The sequence below is a fragment of the Ursus americanus genome, chromosome 17 (assembly GCF_024610735.1).
Source record: "Ursus americanus isolate L20-20 chromosome 17, mUrsAme1.1.p, whole genome shotgun sequence".
Lineage (NCBI taxonomy): Eukaryota > Metazoa > Chordata > Mammalia > Carnivora > Ursidae > Ursus > Ursus americanus.
Genome location: NC_142143.1, coordinates 15539715 through 15555327, shown reverse-complemented (window position 1 = coordinate 15555327; position 15613 = coordinate 15539715). Strand labels below are relative to the sequence as shown.

Sequence of the window (15613 nt, the reverse complement as noted above, 5' to 3'; positions counted from 1 at the left end):
TTTAAAGATTTATTTATTTATGTTAAGAGGCAGAGAGGGAGAGAGAGTGTGCACACATGTGCGGTGGGGGAGGGGCAGAGGGAGAGAATCTCAAGCAGACTCCCCTCTGAGCAGAGCCCAACCCCACTTGGGCCTCGAGTCGAAACCAAGAGTCAGAAACTCAACCAACTGAGCCACCCAGGCGCCCCTAGAATGGTTTTGCTTATGTCACACTCTACTCAACAACTCTTAGAGGTTCCCCACCACCTGTTGAATAAAATCCAGGCTCCTTAACTTAGTCCTAGGTACAGAGGTAGGGTTTTTATGTGCACACGCACCATAGCATCTTCCAGAGTGCTCGTCAAACAGAACAGCGTCATCAAACACAGGCTGAATGACTCCCTGAATGTATGTGGGCCTTCGCACTCGGGCTGCTTGTCAGTGCCTTGAATGCATCATCTTCGGCCAGCTTTAAGGACCTTTGCACATGATGTTCCTTCCGCCGGGAACACTCCTCCCTCCCTGTTTACCTGGGTGGCTACATGAGGCCTGCGGAGTCTTCAGCTGTCCGCTTAATGCCACCTCCTCCGAGAAGCTTCCCTGACTCACACATTAGATCAGACTCCCTTTTTCCCTCTTCCTCGGCTCTCTCGGGAATCCCATCTCTATTATCTAACAGCTGACTCTCGCGCTAAAGTCTAAGCTTCACTGAAGACAGAAACGGCGTCTGCCTGCTTTCCTGCTCTGCCCCTACGGTGTAGCGCAGTGCCTGGCCCGTGATGCCCCACGGATGCCTCATCAGCAGGTGGTGGGATGAATGAATGTACAGCCCCTCGTAGGCTACGCTTTCTGAGCCAGTGCAGTTCACGTCACCTGTTTCAGGCCCTCCAGCAGCTTCTTAGCACCTTTGGAATAAGCGTGGGCTTCTTCCCTACACGCGTTCGGCTCTTCCTACCTCTGACTTCGTTTCCTGCTGCTCTCGCCTGCCCTCCCTCTCCCCGCCACACTGGTTTTCCAGCCCACTCCCTCCTCAGGTCTGTGCCCTTGCTCCGACATCACCTCCTCCAGCAGGCCCTCAGTGTCCTGCTACCTCAGGCAGCACCCTGTCTCTCTTTACCCCATTCCGTGGCCTCCTTTTCTTCCTAACACTTCTTGCGCTCTGAAGTCATCTTGCATATTTGTTTCTGTCCATCTCCACCACAGAATCCAAGCTCCCTGAGAACAGGGACCTTGTCTGCGGTGTCCATCATGAGAACCTCAGTGCCTGGCAAACAGTTGGCACTAAAGCAATGTTTGGTGAGCCAGGGAAGGAATACAAGCAGGGGCAGGGTGAGGTGGCCCCCTGGAGGCAGGGCAGGGGCCCCTTCCTGGAACCCAGCGGCCCCTGGGGCAGGGCCTGTGGTGTTGCCATGGCAACCCACTGACCTGTGCCCCCCTTCCCCAGAGAGGCCACAGCTGCCTGCCTCCTGGGCTCAGACTTTCTACGTGTTCCTGTGTGTCACCACGGAGGGGAGCCCAGGGCAGAGGGAGACTCGGGCCGAGAGAGAGAATGATGAAGCGGAGGTCACGCCCTGGTGCCAGGGGAGACAGGAGCAGGCCTTGTTGGCATGGTTCCACTGGTAATGGCCGCGCCTGGGGGGAGGGGAGACGGGGGGCGGGGGGCACTCTGGCACCTCCGGGACCTGGGGTCTGGTCTTCCCTTGGCAGCTGGGAGTGTGACGTGTCAACTTTTTGATGTATCATTTCTAAAGCTGTGAGTTCCTAAAATAGGCCCCAGCACAGGGCCCTGAAAGACTGTTGATACGAAGAGTATGAATAACGCCTTCGATTAAAACCTGGTGACACTTTGTAAGTCAGGCAGCTTTCTCTTCAGGTGTTGCATAAGTCAAGAACTCCCTGTTCTCATCCAGTTCCTCAGAAACAAAGCTCGTCGTGTCACTCCCCCACTGCTTAAAAATGACGGCTGGCTCCCAGCTGCCTGTAGGCTTCTGGGCCTGGTGGGTGAGGCCTTGGCAATCTGCTCCTCCTAGACTCTCCCACCTGTCCCCTGCCTCTCCTCCCGTCCCCGATCAGTGGGCTCATCCCCTTTCCCAGAACCCACTTTGTACTTTTGTCCGTGCCGTGGCCCTCCTGGCCAGTTCCATCTGGCAGCGCCAAATCGTTTAAGGACTGGGTGAAATGCTACCTCCTATATGAAGGCTGACATGGAAGCTCGCTTCTCTGTGCTTCCGTGGCACGTTATCGTAGTTGCAGACTACTCCCGGTTCCCTGCTGGCTCCTTGGGGCCACGTGCCCCAGTGAGAGCACACCAACTTAGAGGCAGGCTGACCTGACCCAGCTGGGCCACCAGCTAGCTGGCTGCCTTTACCTAGCGTCTCTGATCCCCAGGGCTTCCTCCTGAATCAAATCGTTCAAGTCTCTGTTTCAGAGTTGCCGTGAGGAGTAGAGGGGAGGCATGTGGAGCAGGGGGGCTGGTGTGGGGGAGAAAGCTCAGTAAATGCTGGACATGGCCTTTACTGTCTGTCCTCATCACTGGGCTGTGAGCTCCTGGTGGACAGAAACCATGCTTTCCTCATTTTACCGTGGCCCACAAAGCCAAGCCTGCTAAGTGCTTCACCTGTATTATTTCATTTAATCTTCGGAGAGCCTGGAAAGTAGGGCTTTTGGAAAGTTCAGGAGTCAGCCCGATGTCACATAGCTAGTAAGTGGCAGGGCTGGAATTTGAAATCCAGTTGTTCTAACTCTGAACCCCACATTCTTCCTGGCCTGCCTCTGTCTTCTCTTTCATCTTGTACTGTCTCCCCCTTGGTCACTCCATCAGCCATGGGGTCTTCTTGCCACTCCTTCATCCATGATCACCGGCCACCCATGATCCCACCTCAAGGCCTTGGCCTCTGCAGTCCCCTCTCTGTGGACCTTTGAAAGCCTTACGCCTTCTCTCCACTCGTCTCTGCTCAGATGCTGCTGCTTCTCAGAGGCCTTCCTGGGAGAGGATCCCTTGTTCCTCCTCCTGTTCTCTCATCCTACTTTACTTCCTCACAACCCACCACCATGCCAAGAGCCTGACACCGTGCCAGGCTCCTGGGGACAAAGCATGGCAAAGATGGACAAGGTTGTCAGAACTTATATTTTTAAGGTGGGGAATATAAATAATAAAACAAGAATAAATAAACAAGATATTCTCTGGTCCTGAGACCCTGCTCCACCAGAGATATCTTGCTGTAACGTATTGGCATCTCTTCTGTTGCAACTTTACACTGAAGGCACTTGATAATGATTTGCAAAATGAATGAATGGATAGATGGCTAGCCTAAGATAGACTCACCAGCCTGTGCCCAGTATGACATGGCAAGCAGAGTAAACATAGGCTTTGGAGACGGAAGGTCTGGGTTTGAATTCTGTCTTTAATCCCTCTGGCTGTGTGACCTTGGCCCAGCCACTGCCACGGTCTGGACCCCAGTTTCCTTATGTTTAATGTGGGATGAATTTCTGTCTCATGAAGTCAGATCAGGTTCTAGGGTCAGTGTGCCCTGTGAGCGTCAAGGATTACCTGGCTTTGGACCACCATCTTGGTCGGGTCCTCCCGCCAGACCAATACATGTTCCTGAAGCAACTCTGGGCCTTGGACATGCCGTGTCCCGGACGCGGTTATTTCCTGGTTTTTCTTTGCTGCTGCAAAGGGAACCAGCCCTTCTAGAAAAACTCACTCTAAAGTGGGGAGGGATGAAGATCTGCCTCTGAGGAGTGCGGGTTAAACTCTTTGGGAAGTGAAAATCCACAAGGCACGATTGGCGTCCTCCTTCCTGCCTATGATCCCAGATGAGTCAGGGGAAGTGATGCTTTGCAGCCAGGAGCCGAACTCACAGCTGTCAGTACATCCTGCTGGGCACTTAGAGCAAGCTTGGTTCTTACTAAAAGATCAGAGGATTTATTTTTACGGATCAGGAATGACGCAGTGGGGAGCAGGGAGTTATCCAAGCGTGAGGTGAGGCGAGCTCTCCTCCTCCCATGTCCCAGGTCAGGGTGTGGACACGGCAGCACTGACCACAGCCTGCCTTGTATTAGAACTTCTGCTGCAAGCCTCAGTTTTCATGTCTATTAGTAGACATGCATTAAAACAAACCATGTACTATTATTCTGAGATCCCTGTAACGTAAGCCACATATGTGAAAATATCTTGCGTAGTACCTGGCATGGAGTAGGAACTTAATGTTATTTTTTTTTAAAGTAATGCATTCAACACCACATATTTATTGTGCCCCATCTACGGAGACAAGCACAGGGCTACTGAGTACAAGGTGGACGGAAAGGACAGTCTTCCCGCACTCGTGAGTTTGGGGAATAGCATCTGCCTGGCTTTGTAGATGACAGCTGCTGGGCAGAAGCCAGTCTTCTTCGTGTCTGTGTCACTCACAGCTTTTATTATAGCTTCTTCTATCCAGAAGGCACAACACAGACGCTGGTTGAATTTTGCTTGCTTTATCTGGAAAATCACCTTCGATGTGTTGTACCATTTCATGCCTTACGTGGTAAAAAAGAAAAGATTAGGAAATTCTATAGACATGCGGATCTACTTATATGTTGTGCATTCTTTGACATCACGTGTGTCAATAATGTAACATTTCTTGGGACCATACTATAGGAACAACTTCGTACCGGGTGCTAGTGAGAGTCGAAAGAGAGAATAATACGGACTTCATTCTTAAGATATTTAGGATCTAAACAGAAGGGCCTGCTATGTATAACAAAGGCCAGCAAAGAAACACATGAATGAACGTAGCAAAAATTGTACTATGTACGTAGACTTTTAGCGAAAGTTCGAATGCCAGGCAGACCGCGATCAGTGTTGCCGTGTTGGCACCGTGTGCCGGAGACTGTATGGGACACAGGAGGAGAGCTCAGCCCAGCCTTGGAGAGAGCAGTGGTTCTGATCTAAGTCTGAATGGCAGTCCTGCCTCTTACTAGCTGGGTGACTTTGGACAAGTCACCTAATCTTACTGAACCTTAATTTTCTTGATAACACCTATCTCAAGCTTGTTAGGAGGATTAAGTACGCTGGTGTATGTAATGTGTTTGCATAATGCTTGGCCCATAAAGACCCAATGGACAGTGACCTTTATTATTATTATTAAATCACATAATCTACAAGTAAATAAGTTAGGTGAACACAGCGCTTTATCAAAAATTCAACGTACCTGTCATTCTGGCTGACTAATTCTTGATCTTTGCAAGACCAAAATTCATTGTTAATAGTTTTCAAGTAAACGAAGTTTCCTGCAGTGACCTCAGTAGAGGCCTTGCAAGCATTTGGAGCAACCTGACTTAGGAGGCATGGGTTGCCGATGCTGCTGTTGAGAGCCCCAGTAGGGAAGAGGACAAAGGTCAAGAGCACCTGTGGATGCAAGGCCCGTGGCTTGTTTCGATCTCTCAGTGACATCTATGCAGTCTGGAATGTAAGACTTTGAATGCTCTGAGAACTCCAGATGTCCAGAACAGCAGATGGTTCTGCCGTATTTGGCACTGCTCAGACCGTGGTCTGGACCCTCCAGAGAGCATCCTGGAGCCACAGGCACAATTGGACCTTGATTAACTAGAAGACAGCCAGATGTGGGTGAACTGGATGGCAAAGAAGTGGGAACAACTCCCTCCAAGCAGGAGCTGGAAAAAGTGGGGTACTTTGACCAGAAAAATGGAGCCATGCTGGCTGTCTTCTGATCTCTGCCATGTGCACGAGAGACCACCCTGGAAGAAGAGCAGCAGAGTGGCTACAGGCATAGACCACGGCATCAGAGAGACCCGAGTGGGTCCCGTGGGTGGAGGGAAGTGTTCCTCGGTGAGATTTCTTCTTTCTTTCCTGGCACTTCCAGCCCCCTCTCTCTTCTCATCACCCCGCTCTCATCTCTCTCTAGTGTTGGGCAACATGGGGCGGGGAGAGGCACAGCCATCTGGAAAGTTCTTCCTTGACTTGAGCTCTTGTGGGCTGGTGTCGCACTCTCTCGGCCTTGGGTGTTCAGAGCCATTGCCCCTGCGGAATGTTTGCGTGAGTTCTTCAGGGAGTACCCCACCAATCACTGGGGATTCTCACCTGCAGGAATTGGCCCTTTTTGAGGACTCCAAAGTTAACAGGCCTGATCTTGGCGCAGGCAAATGGGTGAGAGGGCGAGTGTTTCTCTTAGTTTCCTGTGTCCGCTGAAAAGGGTGTGTGTGTGTGTGTGTGTGTGTGTGTGTATGCGTGTGTGTGTGTGCATGCGTGTGTTCACATGCATGTGAGGGTCGCTAGATGTGCATACCTAGCTGGGAAGACCAGGGCTGGCCCAGAGCGGTTGCCCTCGCTGCTGTGCGCTGGTGGAGGAAGGGGCTGCAGATTTCAGTAGCTGCCCTCCCAGACCAGCCACGCCCGTGGCCAAGGAAAATGGGCCAGAACTCGAGGCGATTAGAAGATCGGAGTGGAGGGGCGCCTGGGTGGCACAGCGGTTAGGCGTCTGCCTTCGGCTCAGGGCGTGATCCCGGTGTTCCGGGGTCGAGCCCCGCATCAGGCTCCTCTGCTATGAGCCTGCTTCTTCCTCTCCCACTCCCCCTGCTTGTGTTCCCTCTCTCGCTGGCTGTCTCTCTCTGTCAAATAAATAAATAAAATCTAAAAAAAAAAAAAAAAAAAAAAAAAAAAAAGAAGATCGGAGTGGAGATGTTCTGGAGAGTCCTGAAAAGAATTCTGGAGATCTGTATCCTGACGCATCTTTAGAAGTGATGTGATGACAAACACCCGCCTTGTGCCATCACACCTCTGAAAAACCTCACAAGCCATTTGTTTCCACGTTGCTCAGCTGGCGTCTGGAAGGGGTGGTGTTTTAAGGTTTTGAATTTCTCTGCCGCTCAGTGTTTCCTCAGAAACACCAGCTTTCCATTTCCTTTTAATAAGCTGGCTCTGGTTCCTCCCCCTGGATATTTCCACCTACTTATTTACAATTTAGGGAGCAGCTTTTAAAAGAGCAGTTTGTTGGGACATAAAATATGAAATAAAAACCCAACATCTCTCCCTGCTGTTTGCGTTTGCTGTGCCCCCACCCCCACCCCAGCCCACAGCTCCCGTGCCAGCATGCCTCCCTTCTAGAATATGTCACCTAAGGTGTTAACTAATGATCTGGTCCTTGGCTCTTTGAATTACGAGGAGTCACATGACTTAATCTAAGCTTCAGTTGCTTTCTAGGAAGAAAAATGGAGATTTAAATCTTTACTTCTGGGAGTTGTCAGAATTCAGTGAGATAACACATGTAAAGGCCTGGCAGATCAGAATAGGTGCTCAGGAAATGCCAGCTCCTATGTGATAAAGACAGCAACGGGGGACACCTCTGTGCGGAAGCACAAAGCCGTAGGTGTCGTCAGCCCTGCTGTAACACCGCGTAGGCATTCCTAAAAATCACTACGTTCTGCAAAACAGCACGATAAAAACCAGTTTACTAGAAAAATAAACGAGGGACGTAACACTCAAAAGCTCTTTCAGTGACACGTTAAAAAAATAGGAATCAAATAAAAATGACAGCACAGTTTTGTACACGTTAATTAAATGTTTAAGAGGTGCGGAAATACAATTAAGTCGGGCACTTCACCTTGGAAAAGACCTGAAGTTCGCTTTTGGAAGTGGGCGTCAGAAAGGCTGCCGCTTGGGAGTTACGGTGAAGTGGTAGGACGTGCGTTATCCGGGCAGGGGTGGCTCATAACACGCGAGGTGAACTCAAGTAGCCGGTAGATGTCTGGGGCGTGAGCATGTGTGAATTTTGCATATTCCTCTGGGGTTTGGTTCAGGTATGTGTGCTTTTCTGCATTCGCCTGATGTTTCTTAGGGGAGAGATTGAGCGTAAGCAAGCGCAAAGTTTGCTCTCTGCTCAGATCATTCCCTAATGTATTACTTGCCCAGGAACACACGCTTATTTTCAAAACAAGCATTATAGGAGGACTGACTATAGTGGGTGTTGTTGAATGAAGGAAGGAAGGAGTCGTAGCTGGTCTACCCAATGGAATAAACATCATGCTACATTGTGGAAAGTACTTTTGTAGACTTTGGAATTAGATTTTAAAAACAGAGTCTTTTGTATTTTAAAAGTACGACATAGCTATTGTATAGCTTTTATTATCTCCTCACACGGTGGCTTTGGGCCTGTGCTTGGAAGTGCCCCTTTCGGGGGTCACCGGGCAAAGGGAAGGGAGCCTCTGAGTTCCCTGTGCTCCTCCTCCGATTCATCCAGAACCCTCAGGGTTGTGTCTGCTTTCCTTTTTGTTTTTGTTTGAATAAAGGGTTCTGCTGCTAATTATCAGTTGGTAAACCACCACCAGTGGTTTAGTTGACCAAACTTCGTTTTACAAATGACTTCCCAGGAACGTCTTTTTGATGCAAAGAAAGATAATCCACAGTTGGTACTACGGGGCTGTGAATACTCCGGAAGTAGTAGAATCTGACCAAGAAATACTCAAGGGGGCTTCAGTCACCATTTTGTCTCCTCAGCAATGGTGCCCGGCGGGGCTTCTTGGAAAGCCCAGTTCCAGCCGGGGCAGGTCTCAGATGAAAACCAGTGGGCAGTTGAGTCGAATGTGTTTATGATGTTCATGTCTCTTCACAAACACCAATAGCAATTCTGCAATTCTGTGATTTTCTTTCCTCTTTCTCTCTTTCTTTCTGTTTTTTTTTTGTTTTTGTTTTTGTTTTTTTTTAGAGAGCTGGATTGAAAGATGTCTCAATGAAAGTGAGAACAAACGTTATTCCAGCCACACATCTCTGGGGAATGTTTCTAATGATGAAAGTAAGTGCTCAAAATTCATTCTTTCACCATGTCCTAGACACGTCCAGTGTCCTCGTGGGTGGGATGGTGCTTCTCGAATGCTAGGCTGGGGCAAGTCACCTGGAGCGAGAGACTCTGAAGCCATTTAGGGACCACGCCAGGCCCTCTCTGGAATATTCTGCAATGGGGAGTGCAGTGCAGTGCGGTAAACACGGGAACGGCGCCACAGCAAGCACTTGCTGTTTGCACGTTCATGTTGTCTGAGTCCCTAAAGACCCCATTACAGTGATGCTCCAGTTGGGCAAATGCGGACCCTGAGTGGGAAAGGCCCTTCTCTGTGTCCCTGTAGATGTGGGATTAAATTAGTGTGTCATGGGATTGTCGTTTCAGAGTCTGGAATGTCCTTGCTCTTTGAAAGTAAAGATTTCTCCTAGATCTTGGACTAGAGAATTGGGAGTTAATGGGAAGGTATAAATTGCTGTGTTTGCACCTTCCCCTGGGTTATGTCAGATTGGGTCTTCTGGGCACCTCATATTAAGAAAGAAGACTGATGGGGACTTGTGTTTGCCCCCGAACCACTGAAAAAGGGGGCAGCTCATTGTAAATGTGATTGCCAGCGGGGACAGAGTGTCTTTCCCCCTTGGCTGGTAAAGAGCATTTCCTTAGTGCAGTTTGCTCAGAGCATGGGCCAGGGACCACCTGCTCCATAATCCCCAACAGCATTTGCTGCACACGCCGAACAGCTTTCTTCCAGAGTTCCTTCCGGCGTTGTCGTTCTGTCATCACGATTTTGCGTCATTTTATGAAATTGAGATAAATTGAATATCAAGTTCATAAATCTTATGTGACTGGTCTGATGAATGCCTTTTGTTTTCTCAGTTTGTATCTACCTGTGTAACCCCCACCCAGAAAAGAGATGGAACATTTCTAGCCCCCTGGGTGGTTCCTTCATGTCTCAGAATCCCTGTTAATAACTACCCTCCTGGATTTTATCACTATCATTTGGTTTTGCCTGTTTCTGAAACATTATATAAATGGACTTATAGAGTCTGTATTCTTTTGTATATAGCGCTTTTCACTCAACGTAATGTCTGCCAGATGCAGCCTCGCTGTCGTACGTAGCAGTGCTTCTTCATGGCTGTATAGTATTCCATTGTGAGCATATGCCACAGTTTACATGTCCATTTAAATGTTGATGTTATTTAAGTTGTCTCAAGTTTTTATTTCTTAAGCATGTCTGAGCATACTTTGTCTTATTGCACTAAAATATATATACCATAAAATTGACCATTTTAATTATACAATTTGGTGGCATTAAGTACATTCACTTTGTTGTACAACCATCACCACCGTCCACCTCCAAATCTTTTTTCATTTTCCCAGACTTAAACTCTAGCAATAATTCCCCATTCCCACCTCCCCTGTCCCATCTCCCAGTGCCTGGCTACTACTATCTACTTCTGTCTCTATGAATTTGACTGTATAAATAGAATCACATACTATTTGTTTTTACGTAATTGGCTTATATCCCCTAGCATAGTATCTTCAGGGTCCATCTGTGTTGTAGCACGTATCAGGAACTTCCTTCCTTTTAAAGGCTGGATGGCATTCCGTTTTATGTGTATACCCCATTTGGTTTATCCATTCATCCTTTGATAGACATTTGGGTTGTTTGCACCTTTTGGCTCTTGTGAATACTTGTGAATACTGCTATGAATACGGGTGTACGCATATGTGTTCAAGTTCCTGCTTTCAGTTCTTTTCAGTATATACCCAGGAGTGCAGTTGCTGGAGCGTATGGTAATTCTACTTGTAGTATTTTGAGGAATCACCCTACCATTTTCCATAGCAGCTGTACCATTTTACGTTCCCACCAGCAATGAAGTGGCTAGTTCCTGTCGTAGCTAGTAGTAGTTCCAGTAGCTCCACATTCTTGCCAATCCTTGTCATTTTCTGTGTGTTTTTAAAAATAACAACCATCCTAATGCATGTAAAGTGGCATCTCGTGGTTTTCGTTTGTACTTTCCTAGTGGTTAGTGATGTTGAGCATCTTTTCACGTGCTTACTCATTCATATATCTTCTTTGGAGAAATGTCTGTTTAAGTCTTTTTATCCATTTTTAAATTGAATTGTTTATTTTTTGTTGTTATTGGATTGCCTGAGTTCTTTATATATTTTGCATATAAACCCCTTATCAGATATATGATTTGCAAATATTTTCTTCCATTCCATGGGTTGCCTTTTACTCTGCTGGTTGTGTCCATTGACACACAGAAGTTCTTAATTTTGATGTAACGCAGTGTATCTGTTTTTCTTTGGTTGCCTTTGCTTTTGGTGTCATATCCAAGAAATCATTGCCAAATCCAACGCGAGGAAGTTTTTCCTCTATGACAGTTTTATAGTTTTATCTCCTATGTTTAGGTCTTTGATCTATTTTGAGTTAATTTGTGTATACAACATAGGGTAGGGGTCCAAATTCATTATTTTGCATGTGGATATCCAGTCTTCCCAGCACCATTTGTTGAAAAGACTGTACTTTCTTCATTGAATGGTCTCAACACCCTTGTTTAAAATCAGTTAACCATATGTGTGAGGCTCTACTCCTGGTCTCTCTATTCTCTTCTGTTGGTCTGACTGTCTGTCCGTCCTTATGCCAGCACCACACTATTTTGATTACAGTAGTTTTGTACTAGGGTGTGTGTGTGTGTGTGTGTGTGTGTGATCTTCTGTGTGTGTGTGTGTGTGTGTGTGTGTGTGTGTGTGATCTTCTGACTAAGCCTTCCAGGACTATGTTAAATAGAAGTGGCAGAAGTGAGCATCCCTGTCTTGTTTCCAATCTTAGAGGAAAACCTTTCAGTCTTCCACCATTGAGTATGATGTTAACTGTGAGTTGTTTGTATGGGCTTTTAGTGTGTTAAGATAGTTTTCTTCTATTCCTATTTTGTTGAGTGTTTTTATCATGAAAGGGTGTTAAATTTTGCCAAATGCTTTTTTGGTACCCATTGAGATGATCACGTGGCCATTCTGTTCGTATAGTGTACTACACTGATTGATTTTCCTATGTTGAACCATCCTTGCATTTGGGGAATAAAAACTGCACCTGGTCATGGCGTACGGTCCTTTAACACATTGTTGAGTTCTGTTTGCTAGATTTTGTTGAGGACTTTTGCATTAATATTCATGAGGGCTATGGATCTGGAACTTTCTTTTCTTGTATTGTCTTTGTCTGAACTTGGTATCAGGGTAATGCTGGCTTCATAGAATGAGTTGGGAAGTGTTCCCTTCTCTTCTGTTTTTTGGAAGAGTTTGAGATGGGTTGGTGAACATTCTTGTAGATACTGTTTCTGTGATCTGCCTGCTCATGTCCTTTGCCTGTTGGTTTCTTTTTAAGTTGTGCGGTTTGTCTTTTCCTTAATGATTTGTAAGGGTTGTTTTTATATTCTCAGGAGGAGGTATTTGTCAGATGAAAGTATTGTAAACATCTCTCAGTTTGTAGTCTGCCTTTCATTCTCTTCGTGGTATTTTTTGGTGAACAGAAGTTCTTTATTTGAATAATGTCTAGTTTATCAGTGTTTTTCTTTTGCAGTTAGGGCTTTTTGTTTTGTCTTAAGAAATCTTTGCCTACTTCTGGGTCATTAAGATATTTTTCATATTATTATCTGAAAGTTTTATTCTATTACCCTTTACTTTTATATCAGAAGTCCATCTGGAATTTTTTATATGGTGTGAGGGAGGAGTCATAGTTCTTAATTTACTTTTAATTTTTGACTGATAGAGCACCTTTTGTTGGAAAGAATCCTTTACCCACTAGCTGTAAATCAGGAGATCGTATACATATGGATCTATGTCTTGACCTTTATTCTGAACCATTGGTCTGTTTGTCTGTTTTGGAATCATAAGATTCTTTAAGATTGTTTTGGTTAATTTAAATTCTTAACATTTCCATACAAATTTTAGAATCAGCTTGTCAAATGTCACAAAAATCCCTGAGGGATTTTGACTGAGATCACACTGAATCTATAATCAATTTGGGCAGAATTGACATCTTACCAACATCAAATTTCCCATCTATGTGTGTGGCCTCAGACGTCTATGTATTAAATGTCCTTTAATTTCTCTCAGCAGCGTTTCATAGATTTTAGTGTAGAGGTTTTGTACATATTTCATTAGATTTATTTCTAGGTGATTGATGTTTTTCAGTGGTATTGTACGTAGTAGTATTTAAAATTGTTTTCTAATTGTTAGTTCCTAGCATATTCAAATGCAGTTGATTTCTTAGATAATGACCTTGTCTAGCTGCTTTGCTAGATTTGTTTATTAATTATGAATTTGCTTTTAAAAATTTTTTTCTACAGACATAATCATGTCACCTGAGAATAATGATAGTTTTCCATCTCCTTTATAGTCTTTATATTATTTTTCTGTGCTTTAGAGACCGTAGTGCAATGTTGAGTTGAAGCGGTGATAGTAGACATGCAGTCCTGTTCCTGACTTAAGGAGGAAAAGCATTTTGTGTTCCATTATTGAATGTCAGGCTCACTATGGATTTTGTTTGCAGGTATTCCTAATCAAATCCCTGGTTTGCTGAGAGATTTTTCCTGAACCTGTGTTGACCTTTATTAAATGTTTTTTCCTGCATCTGTTGAGATGATTGTTTCTCTCCTTTATTCTATTAATATGGTGAATTACATGGATTAAGTTTTGAAAGTTAAGCCAATCTTGTATTCCTGGCATAAATGGCACTTGTTCAGAAGTATTATCTTTTTTTAAGTCTATTTCTGGGTTAGATTACTTGTTTTGTTAAGAATTTTGGTACCTATTCTTTATAAGATTTTATTGGCTTCTGATTTTTCTTTCTTACAATGCCCTTTTCGGGTTCTGGTGTCATACAGGCCTCCCAAAAAGAGGTGAGGACTTTTTTCTTTTTTGTTTCTTCTGAAGGAGTTTGTGTAAGATTGGCATTACTTATTTCTTAAGTGTTAGGAAGAATTCAACACCAAAAGTCCTCTGGATTTGGGGTTTTCTTTGAGGATTATTTTATTTCTTGATTTGTTACTTTCAGCAAATTGTTATTTTAAGGAATCAGTTTCATCTAAATTTTCAGATTTCTTTATATGACACTCTTTAAACTTTCCTTTTGTTACTTTTTCTCATGTATTTAGCACCTAGAGCAATGGCTCCCTATTATTTCTGATATTGACAATCTGTGTTTTTCTGTTTTCCTCAATCAGTTCTGCCAGAGTTTATCAACTTTATTAGTCTTTTCAAAGATTCAGCTTTTAGCCTTATTGTTTTTCTCAACCGACATCTTTTTTCTATTTCATTTATTTATGCTCCTCTTCTGTATATTGCTTCTTTCCTTCTACTTTGAGTTTAATTTTTTGTCTTCTAGCTTTTGAGACAGCTCTTGGATCATTGAATCTAACCTTTTCCAAAATAGGCATTTAAAGTTACAGATTTTCCTCTAAGAACTGCTTAAGTGTAGCCCATAATTTTTCTAATGTTATATTTTCATTATCATTCAGTTAAATGCATGTTCCAATTTCTATTGTGATTTCTCCTTTTTCTCCTGGTTTACTTAGAAATCCACTGCTTAATTTTCCGAACATTTGGTTAGTTCCTAGTTATCTTTCTGTTATTGTTTCTATTATAATTCCACCTTGGTCAGAGAACATATTCTGTATGATTTCAGTATTAGAAATTGTCTAGACCTCCTTTTTGTCCTGACAGATGGTCTCTTTTGGCAAACGCCCAGGTGCACTTGTAAAGACTGTGTATCCAGCAGATACTGGATGAAGTCAGTTAGATCAAGTAGTTAATGGTGTATCTTTTCTCATCTTCCTATTTCCAGCCTTTCTGAATTGAAGATTAAGGTTTTTAATATGTGTTTTTAAACTAGTCTGATCATCTGTATTTTGAATTGTAATACCTAGATCATTTAAATGTAATGCACTTAAATTACATTGTTGGGCTTAAATCAACAGACTTACTGTCTAATCTTGATTTGTCCCATCTGTCTTTATTCCTTTATTCCTTCTTTTTTGCTTTTTTGGGAAGGATGATGCAGTTTAAGATTTTTTCTTTGATGTTTTCCTCTGCTGACTTTCCAATGACATGTTCTCTTCGAGTGGTCCTCTCATGTCCACCTCATGTTATCCCTTCTCCCGTTTCCAGCCCCGTCATGAACATGCTCACACTTTAACCCCACTTACCTCTGTCCCCCTCTCTGTACTATTGCCTTAATGTATTTTACTTCCACATGTTTTAAGCCACGTAAATCATTATTACTGTTGTTTTAAACAGTCAATATCTCTTTCTATTTATTCACATATTTACCCTTTCCAAGGGCTCTTGATTCATGTTCAGCAAGTCTGTGCTTCCACTGGGATCATTTTTACTTCAAGCCCAATAAACTCCTTTGATAGTTTGGGTAGTGCAGTGTCGTGCAGTATAGAGCATGAAAAACATCTTTTATTTCACCTGTATTGTTGAGGGACATTTTTGCTGGATATAGAATTCTAGGTTGGAGAGGTTCCCCCCCCCCTTCAATACTTTAAAGTTGTCATTCCATTGTCTTCTGGCTTCCAAAAGTTAGTCTTCAGACTTATTTTTACCCCTTTGAATGCAACGTGTCTTTTTGTCTCTGGCTGCCTTAAAGATTCTTTTCTTTGTCTTTAGTTTTCAGCACTTTGACTACAAGGTACATGGATATGGTTTTCTTATATTTTTTCTTCTTGGGGTTCACTGAACTTGAATCCATGGCTTGTTGTTCATCAAATTGGTAAAATTCTTGAGCATTGTCTCTTCAAATATTTTTCCTGCCCCATTCTCTCTTACCTGCTTCTGGAATTCCAGTTACATGA

At 44.3% G+C, this 15613-nt stretch overlaps 1 protein-coding gene across 2 annotated transcripts in view; it reads left to right on the top strand.

Annotated features, from left to right (window-relative positions):
• The first annotated feature begins 1528 nt into the window (after positions 1-1528).
• Positions 1529-15613, top strand: part of RFX4 (regulatory factor X4) — a 136044-nt gene continuing 121959 nt past the window's right edge. For both annotated transcript variants that reach the window (XM_045779781.2, XM_087868784.1), the window contains exons 1-2: positions 1529-1598; positions 8685-8771. In XM_045779781.2, coding sequence (XP_045635737.1) covers positions 1529-1598; positions 8685-8771 — 157 coding nt within the window. The remainder of the gene's footprint in view (positions 1599-8684; positions 8772-15613) is intronic.